This window comes from Palaemon carinicauda, chromosome 30 (assembly GCF_036898095.1).
Source record: "Palaemon carinicauda isolate YSFRI2023 chromosome 30, ASM3689809v2, whole genome shotgun sequence".
In the NCBI taxonomy this organism is placed as follows: Eukaryota; Metazoa; Arthropoda; class Malacostraca; order Decapoda; family Palaemonidae; genus Palaemon; species Palaemon carinicauda.
In genome coordinates this window covers 18725043-18737855 of record NC_090754.1, presented here as the reverse complement: position 1 = coordinate 18737855, position 12813 = coordinate 18725043, and the positions used below count along the sequence as shown (strand labels likewise).

Below are 12813 nucleotides of genomic sequence, written 5' to 3'. Positions count from 1 at the left end.
GGAAAAAAAAAAACGTAATTTTAACTGGAAATTCTCTGTAAAAATATACTGTTTTCAACCGTATTGCAGTAAAATACAGGCGACCGTAATTTCACCTTACTTTGTTATTATTTTTTACGGGTTGGTGACCGTAATATCCCTCTTTTACGTCAATATATCCGTTTTTAAAACGGTAAAAATCGTGAAATGAATGTTGCCAGACGTTTACCGTTTTTTAATGCAAATTTTAACAAACCCCATTTGGTAATAAGAATTTCATCATTATTTGTCCTTCGAATTTTATGAATTCAATGGAACATGTATGACACTATAAGGTAATGGATAATTTAAGGTTGTTGTGGCCTGATTGGTAACGTCTGTGCCTGGTGTTTGCCAGACGGGGGTTCGAGTCCTGCTCAGATTCGTTAGTTTCTTTAGTGTCTGCAATCTTACCATCCTTGTAAGCTAAGATTGTGGAGAGGGGGGGGGGTTGGGGAAGCCTATAGGTTTACCTGGTGAGTCATCAGCAGCCATTGCCTGGCCCTCCCTGGTCCTATCTCGGGTGGAGAGGGGCTTGGGCGCTGATCATATGCATATGTGGTCAGTCTCTAGGGCTTTGTCCTGCTTGCTAATGCAATGTCACTGTCCCGTGCCTCTGCCATTCATGAGCGGCCTTTAAACCTTTAAGTGTTAGTCAAGTTATTATGTTATATAATCAAAACGCTAGAAAACATATTCATTGCTTATATCTAGAGCGATGAATTTTTTTTTTTATAAAACATTTAAAAATGCCGTTTGTGTCGTTACTAGTTGTGATGTTCTGACAATCACTTACTGTGTTTTGTCTATAGAACTGGAATCCTTGCACTCTGCAGGTGTTATCGTGTCGAAATGAAAACGAAAAGCGCCTACAGAGTTAAAAATAGTGACAGAAATTCACACGTCCAGTTGATATCAAATACAGGCCTTGATGCCAAAAAAAAATGTATGCGTTTTTTTCGCTATAGTTGTAAGTGCATGTAATATTCATTTATTGTGGATTGGTATATGATTATCATTCCGTGTGTTTTTCCTTTGTTGTTTGTTTTTCTCTTTTTTTTTTTTTCAAATAGTCATAGTCTGTTTGCAGTTGAATCTTTCTTAAACAGGCTAGGGAGTGTTTTGCCATATAATTGTGTCCTCAAGTTGAGTAGCAACAAAACCAACAATGATACACATCTATTCATCCATATAGCAATGAAGGATCCAGTGCTATTTAGCGTGTACCAAAGGAACGCCAGTTGACACCACAACGGAAGTCATTTGAAATAAGTGCTGCAGAGAATTAATGGCTCATTTTAGTAATTATGCCTTCTATTTGTTTTTTTGTTTTTTTCTCAGAACTACTTACAATGTAAGAATGTTTTTTTTTTTCCATTGCAGCCTCTTTATTACAAACATAAATGTTTGATATTCATTACAAAAGCAATTATTCTAAGTGGACTTCGATTTTGGAAGAGATAGGACTGTAACTTTCTCTGGGCTTGATTCCTCAGCCGTTTGAACGCTTTGTGCTTCGATTTGATTCTATTCAAATACAGATGTTAATAGGACGGGAGTGAAATGATAAGATTTTTAAGCTGTGAGTCAAAGAAGACCAGACAAGCGTTGATAAGTTTGCGTCTTCACCACAAGGGAAGGAAAGCGACAGACCTTTATTATTATTACTAGCTCAGTTACAACCCTAGTTGGAAAATCAGGATGCAGTAAGCCCAACGGTTCCAATAGGGAAATAGCCCAATGAGGAAAGGAAATAAGAAAGCACATAGAATGGTGTGCCTGGGTGTACCCTTAAGCAGGATAACTCTAGCCCAAGACAGTGGAAGACCATGGTGCAGAGGCTATGGCACTACCCAAGACTATAGAACAATGGTTTGGTTTTGGAGTGTCCTTCTCCGAAAATAGCTGCTTACCATAGCTAAAGAGTCTTCTCTCCTCACCAAGAGTAAAGTAGCCATTGGCAATTACAGTGCAGTATTTAACCCTTTCAGTGAATAAGAATTTTTCTACCTCTGAAAGAAGGAAATGTAAAACCGAGGCAGAAAGAGAGTTCCGAATCTTAACAGTAGAATGAAAGAATCAGTCGCTGGGCCGTTTTGTAATCCCAATTGACATAATTATTCATGTTAATATACAGTAAATGTGGATGTGTATAGGTGTGGTGTTGAGCACTGCGTTTGAAAATTGTGGATGTTTTGTTTGATGATCTCTCTTGGCAATTTAATTCTGTTAGGGAGAATAAAAAGAGGAAACAACGGAAGGGAAATGGATGTTAACTTTATTTTCGCTTTTCCCTCCTGCCTCACTGGGACTGAAACAGGAAATTTACGAGGGCATAATATTTATATCTTTAAGGGGTCATTATTATTATTATTATTATTATTATTATTATTATTATTATTATTATAAGCATGTATTACTTTATTTTCTCTCTCTCTCTCTCTCTCTCTCTCTCTCTCTCTCTCTCTCTCTCTCTCTCTCTCTCTCTCTCTCTCTCTCTCATTTATCATACAGTCTCTCTCCCTCTCTCTCCTCTCATCATTTATATTACTCTCTCTCTCTCTCTCTCTCTCTCTCTCTCTCTCTCTCTCTCTCTACTCTCTCTCTCTCTCTCTCTCTCTCTCTCTCTCTCTCTCTCTCTCTCTCTCTCTCTCTCTCTCTCTCTCTCTCTCTATCATTTATCTTACACTCTCTCTTTCTCTTTCTCTCCTTAAAATGAACCCATTTATTCAGCCACCATTTTTTTCTCTTTTTCTTCATGCATCTTTTTGTTTTTCATTACTCTTGAATGAATCCGGCAATTGATTGCCTTCACCATCGGCCTCTGCTTCAACAAAATCAAATGAAATTTCCTGGTGTCTACTCTATTTCAGAAGAGCACGATTATAGATGATGGACTAAACCAGTAGTGATATAACAATTCAATTTTATAACCATAACTATAAATATAACTATTTACAACTAAAGTAGGGTTGTGGTGACCACTGAAGTAATGTCACTGACTGGTAATCGCCACACTGGGGTTCGAGTCCCGCTCAAACTCGTTAGTTCATTTGGTCGTTGTAACCTCACCATTCTTGTGAGCTAAGGATGGAGTGTTTGGGGGAGACTGTGGGTCTATCTGCTAAGTCATCAGCAGCCTGTCCCTTCTTGGTCCTAGCATGGGTGGAGAGGTGGATTTGGCGCTGATCATATATATATATATATATATATATATATATATATATATATATATATATATATATATATATATATATGTGTGTGTGTGTGTGTGTGTGTGTGTGTGTGTTTGTGTTACATATATATATATATATATATATATATATATATATATATATATATATATATATATATATATATATATATATATATATATATATATATATATATATAATATATATATATATATATATATATATATATATATATATATATATATATATATATATATATATATATATATATATATATATATATATGTATATATATGGTCATTCTCACTGCCCCTTGCCTCTGCCATTCATGAGTGACCTTTAAACCTTTAAAGTATAGTATCACTACTTAAACTCATTCAATACCTGATACAATATAACTGTTCAAACCTATTCAGTACTAAATACAATATAACCAGTTAAAACTATTGTAAGTATTATACAGAGAAGGAAAAAGTATTAGTCCAGCAGAGATGTTTGAGGACTTAAAGGAGTGAAGGAAATTCATATATTGTTATCAGTAGAGTAAATGTGCAAAGTGTTTTTGGTTTTGATTTTTCTGATCTTTAATGTCCATTATAAAAGAGTTTTAAAAGGAATAAAATATTTTAGTGTTTGGTTGCAGTATTATTATTCTTGTTTCATTAAGATATTTTCTTTTATCATATTATCTGATTTTTACAGGAGTGATGACCTACAGAAGCTCAACCTGATTCACCAAGAATGGCGAGGAGACAAACCACGGCATCACTTCCAGTTAAACCGTTTTTCCTTCACATGCTCCCCAAAATGTCTTCTCTCTTCATTTACTTCTTCGTTGTCACAGTCGTCCACTCTTTGCCTCCACGGTCGACAGCAAAATCGTTCGCTGTAGTTGGGTTGCCGGATGGAGCGATCGACCGGAACTCGAATTTCGTCGCCAACAGATCTCCTACACTGGATTCATTACAGTTTTCTCCTTCCGCAGTGGAACTGGTAACACAATCTTCAAATATTTCAGATAGGACAGATCACAAGCTCATCTCATCTGTGACGTTAGTGAATGACACTCATTCGCAAGTAATTAATCCATCAGAAGTAGGATCTACTGTTAGTCCTGTAACAGGTGGAGACGTTCTTTTGATTAATGCTACAAAGGAAGTGATTTCCCCTAGCCCAGCAACACATGAAGAAGTTCTCCAGTCCACTGCTACAGTGAGAGAGCCTTTCGTAAGTCCAACAACAAATGGAGAAGCTCTTCTAACCGCTGATCGAGAAGGAAACTTATCCAATGGTTCAACGATAAATAGAGAAGCTCTCCAGTCCACAGATAAAGAGAGAGAGCCTTCCCATATTTCATCAAATGGAGAGGCCCTTCACTCCATTACTGGAGTCAGAGAGCCTTCCCATAATTCAACAAATATAGAGGCTCCTCTGGCTACTGCTCGAGAGATAGAGCCTTCCCTCTCCCCATCAACAAATAAAGATGCTCTATTGATCAATGACACATCTCTTTTGTCAGAAGATATTTCACATATTGTGGAATTTGTAAGAGAAGAAAATCATTCAAACAATGACTTTTCAGCTAATAATGAAACTAAAGCCTTTAGCACTAGACCTTCAACCAATGATTCCCTTTCTTTCGTTTCATCTCAGACAGAAGAACACCCCCCTCAGATGACAAAACCACATGAACTGGAGAAAAGAATACTGTCATTAAATGAGGCCGTTGAAGAAGGGATTGAGACTAAATCCAAGCCAACTGTCATAGCTAAGAAATGCTGTGGAAACAGTGAAATTTTACTTGGTACTGATTGTGCTGCCAAAACAAATTCATCTCCATTTGATCCTCTGATAGGTAATAAACAGGATTCAGACTCTATTCCACACGGTTTTTCTTGGGAGACAATGATGTTGACCTGTCCAGAAAACTTTAAGTACAGAGAGATCAGCCTTCCTGACACGGGCGTGCCTTTGGGCGCAAACGGGGTACAAAGCTATTTGCAGTGGACCGATTTGTCAATGAGAAGGCAGACCTCGCAGTATTGTATAGATCAGAAACAAGATGGAGGTTACACAGCTTTGATGTGCATGGCAGATAAAGAGAAGGTAGGAAAAAAGAAATATGATGATGTTGCCAGTCTATAGATTTACTTTTTGATATTCAGTTCTATAAAGTATTGGTACTTGTCATGCTTTTTTTTCTTTCTTTCTTTACAAAAGATGTTTAGTTACTAATCATTTTCTAAAGCATGTCATGCTTATGTATCTTAGCTTCATATCTTCCAGTATATACAATTGATTACCCCTACCAACCAAGAGCAGTTTGTTATTTTTGAAGTGTTACACTTTTAACACACCAGTGATTATGTTACGTTGAAATTCACTAAATCTTTATGAACATTTTGAGTACGATAAGATTATTTGAGTATATATTCTCATTTTAGGTGGTGACATATTTTCAGAGATTCAGTAATAAGATTTAAAAATACTATCAAGGTAAAGTAAATGGGTTAAATGGACGCTAGTACAACTCAAAGGTCTATATAGTTATCATCAGTAACTGATATTTTAAAACTGCATTGGGGTTTATGGAAGGCCATTCATTATTACTACTTTACTTAGAAGGGCGTTAAGTTTTGGTGTATATAGAAAATAATTATATATATATATGTGTCTTATTGATAAGTGGAGGATTAAACCCCACCATATATGTATTTTATAGTGAATAGCAAATGCTGTATTCCTTAAAATTACACAACTTTGAACTAGCACTCCTGTTTCCTAACTTATCAGCATCCATTTCAGATATGCGATGAAGCCACGTGTATTAAGAAATGTTGCGGTCATGGAGAAGTTAAATCTCATACCACCTGCGTATCTGGAAGCCCGAATTCAAACCTTACCTTCTACAACTTAACAGGGGACGTCTCTGACGCTCCTACGAACCTTCAGTTGTTGCCACTGGTCCCAGACTGCCGTTACAAAACCACGTTAAAATTCGAAGGCAGTTATCATCTTCTCCTGAATGGCAAACTCAACTTGACTGGAAGTGAACAGATAATTGACAACGATATGTTTTGTGTTGATTATTACAAAGAGGGTGAGCTGTTTATATGTTAACTTGGGGCATTAAATGTTAATATTTTGAAACACATCAAATTCTGCCATTAAATTTTATAACCTTATTCCATCCATTTTTCCATCATCAAATGAAAATTACAAAAGTCATATATTTACCCATGTAAGTATAGTAAATATTATGACTTTCTTAATAGTTTGACCATGATATACTCTCTCTTGAGAGCTTCCAGATAGATAGGCTATATCCTCTTAGACTAAATTTTGACTTTCATTGCCTTCCTTCAGTAAATAAGTACTTCGTGATGTACTGCATCAGTCAGCCTTCTGCTGTCCAAGATTGGAAGCTCAAAATAGCCCCCATAGGGATGTTCATCTCCATCGCTTGTCTGGTGCTGCTGATTCTCTTCCACTTCTTCGCCAAGAAGCTCCTCAATGTCCAGGGCTACTGCTTCCTCTCCTACTCGACTTCGCTCCTACTGGCCTACATTGGGTTCTTCGTGAATTTCCAGTATGCGAAGCATATGCAGTATGGGCATTGCGTTTTCAATGGTAAGTCTTTACAAGCATAAGCTCTCTCTCTCTCTCTCTCTCTCTCTCTCTCTCTCTCTCTCTCTCTCTCTCTCTCTCTCTCTCTCTCTCTGCAAACGCGGGGCTTTTAATGCTTCCATTTTCTAACCATTTTGAGCTTCGTTAATTTATTGTTTCTTGAGTAGCATTTTATTATTGTCTCCTTCTTTCTTATTTACTACAACACGCAGACACTATCACTTACAAACACACACACACACACACACACACACACACACACACACACACACATAGTCTAAGTGGGGATACATTAACGTGAGGAAAGGGTTTGTGTATTGCAATGTCAAGTAAAACTTTATTAGTCAGGGCCGCCCATATTAGGTTGGTTTGCTGTGAACGATTAAACGAAAGTCTCTCTCTCTCTCTCTCTCTCTCTCTCTCTCTCTCTCTCTCTCTCTCTCTCTCTCAAGCCCCTCGTTGTCGATATGATTTCCATTTTCATATTCTTGGTCTCATGTTCGTTCAAGGTAGTGGGAAACTTCCCATATCAGAAACAGTCTAATAATGTTTTGAAAAGAAAAATCTTAACACTGATAATTCCGTAAATGAATAAATCTTTAGTGTGTTTGTGGTCTTAAAACTCAAAGGAACATGAGTTGTTTAGCCAAAAAAAAGTCACTTGGAAAAATGAAAGCACTAATTCAGTCTTGACCGGTTTCGTCTATTTTCAAGTCATCGTCTCGAGTAGTGATTGGAAATAAATGTTTTACAATATACATGATAGAGTAAGAATATGAAAAATTTGAAAAACATTTGGAGAGCGAAAAAGGGGAAGAGGAGTTTTACAATATATATGTAATGTATATCTATAAAGGTTGTGAAGCTCATATCACAAGGAGACTAAAGTATAAGTAGAATTCATTCTATTTTGTTGGCATATTTAAGTATCTACCCTCCAACTTATAGAAAACCTTCTTAATCATTTTTTATACTCTGATTAATTGTATCTAATTTATACTTTTTTCGTGCATATGACTGTACATATATATATATATATATATATATATATATATATATATATATATATATATATATATATATATATATATATATATATATATATATATTGCATACAAAAGCAAGTGCAGGCAGATGCGTATTCTCATATATATACACAAAATATATGAATACAAGAACACACAGAAATGCATACATACTTATGCATACATATACACGTACCCTCACATACAGGCACTTTTATGTATGTATATAAATACATAGTATGTATATATATATATATATATATATATATATATATATATATATATATATATATATATATATATATATATATATATATATATATATATATATATATATATATATATATATATATATATATATATATACAATGAAAATATAGATAATATTATTGTTGTTATTAATATTATATATACAAAGATCATATGTGTGGATGCATATGTGTATGTGTGCTTGCATGTATATGAGTATATACTTTATCATCATCAGCCGTTGTTAGTCTTTCTATCCCACTCTATGCTAGCAAATTTTCTTACCTCGTCAATCCATCGTCTTCTCTTCCTTCCCCTGCTTCTGTTTGCAATCTCCAGGGATGGATTCTGTTATTGTTAATGCCCACCTATTTCATGTCCTGCCCATGTCTATTTCTTTTTCTTACATGTTGTCAGGACATCCTCATCCTTTAGTTTGCTCTCGTATCAATGTTGCTCTTTTTTGTCTCTTAGTTTTATTCCCATCATTATTCCATAGGTCTTTATACATATGTTTTTTGAATCGATATGTTTATACATGCATATGCACGAGAAAATATAAGTAGGTAGTAGGTTGTCCAAGATGCCAGCCACCCATTGAGATACTACCGCTAGAGAGTTATGGGGTCCTTTGACTGGCCAGACAGTACTACATTGGTTCCTTCTCTCTGGTTACGGTTCATTTTCTCTTTGCCTACACATATACCGAATATTCTGGCCTATTCTCCTCTGTCCTCATACACCTGACAACACTGAGATTACTAAACAATTCTTCTTCACCCAAGGGGTTAACTACTGCACTGTAATTGTTCAGTGGCTACTTTCCTCTTGGTAAGGGTAGAAGAGACTCTTTAGCTATAGTAAGCAGCTCTTCTAGGAGAAGGACACTCCAAAATCAAACCATTGTTCTCTAGTCTAGGGTAGTACCATAACCACTGTACCATGGTCTTCCAATGTCTTGGGTTGGAATTCTCTTGCTTGAGGGTACACTCAGGCCCACTGTTCTATCTAAGTTTCTTTTACTCTAGTTAAAGGAAATATTTATATTGATGTTACTCTTTCTTTAAATATTTTATTTTTCCTTTTCGCACTGGGCTAATTTCCCTGTTGGGGCCCCTGAGCTTATAGCATCCTGCTTTTCCAACTAGGGTTGTAGCTTAGCAAGTAATAGTAATAAGAAAAATAATAATAATAATAATAATAATATACATGCTTATATATGTAAAACACGAAGGAAAGGTACTTTGAAAATCATAACTTGTTTTATCATAGATCAGACATTTCAGACTAATGCCACAAATATGTCTAAATCATGATCGTATATAATATTTTGAATAAATAGCATGTATCACCGAGATCAGGCCTAATATAAAAAATCCTTTTTGATTTTGAGATGAATGCATCAAGTTTATACAGTCTGTGATTGAAATTTGGGTTATTATTAAAACTCTATTAAATCTATGTCAAACAAGTAACTGGAAAGAACCAATTTTATTTATGAAGTCTTGCTTTTTCTATAACTTGCCTTCTTTTATTTCTTAATATTTTTCTCTTCATACATATGTAACTATGTGGCTCTATGCTACACATTACAAGTGATTGCGGTATTTAACATAATTTCAACAGATGCTGACACCCATCTATTGATATAAGTGAAGAAAGAAATAAGGAACAAAAATGAATATAAATGAGCGTTGATTGGTGATCTTAAAGAGAAGCTTCTGAGACTGGTGAAAATGTTTAAAATAGAAATATTTTTTCTATCCATCTCAGAAGGATGAATGTCAAAGATAATCTTATTAAATGTAATTGATCTTTATAGTCATTTTGACATGAAATTTGTTTCTTTTGCAGGACTCTTCAGTCAGTTTACACTTCACGCTGCATTCTTCTGGCTCAGTGTCATGTCCTTTGACATCTGGAGAGTGATCAGGTAGGAACATTTTACATTTTTGAACATACGTAACACACGTATAAAAAATACATACATACGCACATGCATACATACACATGTGCATACACACATACAATGTGGTGAAAGTATTTGCTTATCGCCATGATCAGGAAAGCTGTACTAGTCAGGGCCACCCATATTAAGTTGGTTTTCTGTGAACAATAAGACGAAAATCTCCCACCATAACCACTCCACGGCGATGGAAATTGCCCAAACACCAGACATGATGAGGACTTTGTCCTGCAGTAGACTAGAAACGGCTTCACTTGTGATATATATGTATATATATATATATATATATATATATATATATATATATATATATATATATATATATATGTGTGTGTGTGTGTGTGTGTGTGTGTGTGTGTGTGTGTGTGTGTATGTGCATTTGTGTAATATAGGTGTATGCGCATCACCCATGGTTCAATGGCAGTACTTTGATCTAGTAATAGTATGGTTCGTGATGAGCCCTCAGCCTAACTTAACTCCAATTGACCTAGCTATGGATGGGTACCAGCATCGGCTAAAGGACCAAAGAAAGGGTATGAGACGAGCAGCACCACTCCTACCCCAAAACACCCTAACCTCCTCCCAAGGGGAGAAGGATCATACCCTAGAAATACCCTGAGTCATTGTCCAGATATGAACGTTGCCTTCCATATTTAATCCTGGAAGAGAATTGTATGTTTAATATTTTATTTCATTTAATTGACTCTCGAGTTATTCCAACAGATCCACCGTAAAATGTATTCCTCTGACGGGCATCCTGGAGAAGGACATGCAAAAATTCCTGCTGTATTCAGCCTACGCCTTCGGCTGTCCCCTTATCATCGTTGTGGTGACCTTCTGCATGCAGTCGCTTTCTCCCGAGGCTTCTGCTGGGTTGATCGTTCCAGGATTTGGAAAGGAGTCTTGCTGGTTCGCAGGTAAATGGATTTTATATATATATATATATATATATATATATATATATATATATATATATATATATATATATATATATATAGATAGATAGATAGATAGATAGATAGACATATAATCATATATGCTGTATATACAGTGAATGTATGCAAATATTCATGTATACACACATTATTATTATTATTGTTATTATTATTATTATTATTATTATTATTATTATTATTATTATTATTATTATTACTTCCTAGGCTACAGCCCTAGTTGGAAAAGCAGGATGCTATAAGCCCAGTGGCTCCAACCGGGATAATATCCCAGTGAGGAAAGGAAACGAGGGAAAATTAGATATTTTAAGAACAGTAATAATATTAAAATAATTATTTCCCATATAAACTATAAACTACAAAACAAAGGGAGGAGAAATAAGATAGAATATAGAATATATATATATATATAGATATATATATATATATATATATATATATATATATATATATATATATATATATATATATATATATATATAATATATATATATATATATATATATAGAGAGAGAGAGAGAGAGAGAGAGAGAGAGAGAGAGAGAGAGAGAGAGAGAGAGAGAGATAGAGATAGAGTATAATACAAAATGTATATTTTACATTCTTATCATGAACCCGAGACAAATCATTTTACCTAAACGTAACTTTTTACATTATATAAATTTATTGACTTTGTCAAGAATTGCACTTAATTGCCTTAATGTATTTACTTTGTATTTACTTGACCTACTGTAATTGCGATGCAAATCTATCTTGTTTTGTCATAATTTTTACTTCAAGCATCCACTAATAATCGTAATATTCTACTAATACCTATTTTCACCATTAGTAAATAGAAGATGCATTTTCTGTGAAATAGCACATCACATTACTAGGACAATCCTTACCGCTATTTAAAGCGTACTGCATCATAATCTTTTCCTCTTTCTCTTTCATTAAAGATTTACAAAATGAAATCCCAGGTGTTTCTACGGAATAAAATTCCCACATGATCTAAAGAATATTATGTAGCCGGAGTATGGAATCACTGTTTGTTTCTGTATATTAGAATAACCATATTTTTGGAATGAGATTCTTTATATTTTAGGATGAAATCATTCTCATCATTTCGTCTCATAAAATGTAATCATTTATTAATTGGTGGTTGAAATATCATCATCAGAGCTATGACATCCCCTTGGCTGCACCAGGAATTACTTGATTAATTGGAAGCGTAAATATACATAGATATTTTATCTTAATATACCTTAAAAACACCATCTAAACAAAATAATTCTATGTTATGGTTTAGGTGAATTTTCCATCACAAAACCTTGACACTTTTTTCCAATGTAAATATAGAGAAATTTTATTTTAATATCCCTTATAAACACCATTTAAATAAATAAATAAAGAAATATATATATATATATATATATATATATATATATATATATATATATATATATATATATATATATATATATATATATATATATATATATATATATGGCTTCGCTGAATTTTCTATTGTCAAACTTTGACGCTTGTTTTTCCAATGTAATTATACAGAGAATTTTTATTTTGTACCTTAAAAACACCATCTAAACAAAATAATTATATGTTATGATTTTGCTAAATCTTCCATCACCAAACATTGACACTTTCTCTTTCAATATAAATATACCGAATTGTTGTCAAAATTCAGGCTTCGTTAAATAAAAACACCTATATTTTTTTTTTTTTTTTTTTTTTTTTTTTTGCCTATGCAAGTTTCACTGAACCATCCTTCACAAAATCTT

General features: G+C 34.2%; 1 protein-coding gene across 1 annotated transcript in view; it reads left to right on the top strand.

Annotated features, from left to right (window-relative positions):
• Window positions 1-12813, top strand: part of LOC137622915 (probable G-protein coupled receptor Mth-like 1) — a 30322-nt gene that overhangs the window by 12441 nt on the left and 5068 nt on the right. Inside the window, exons 2-6 of the mRNA XM_068353476.1 lie at window positions 3915-5318; window positions 6018-6312; window positions 6579-6842; window positions 9968-10046; window positions 10803-10996. Coding sequence (XP_068209577.1) covers window positions 3954-5318; window positions 6018-6312; window positions 6579-6842; window positions 9968-10046; window positions 10803-10996 — 2197 coding nt within the window. The 5' untranslated portion in view covers window positions 3915-3953. The remainder of the gene's footprint in view (window positions 1-3914; window positions 5319-6017; window positions 6313-6578; window positions 6843-9967; window positions 10047-10802; window positions 10997-12813) is intronic.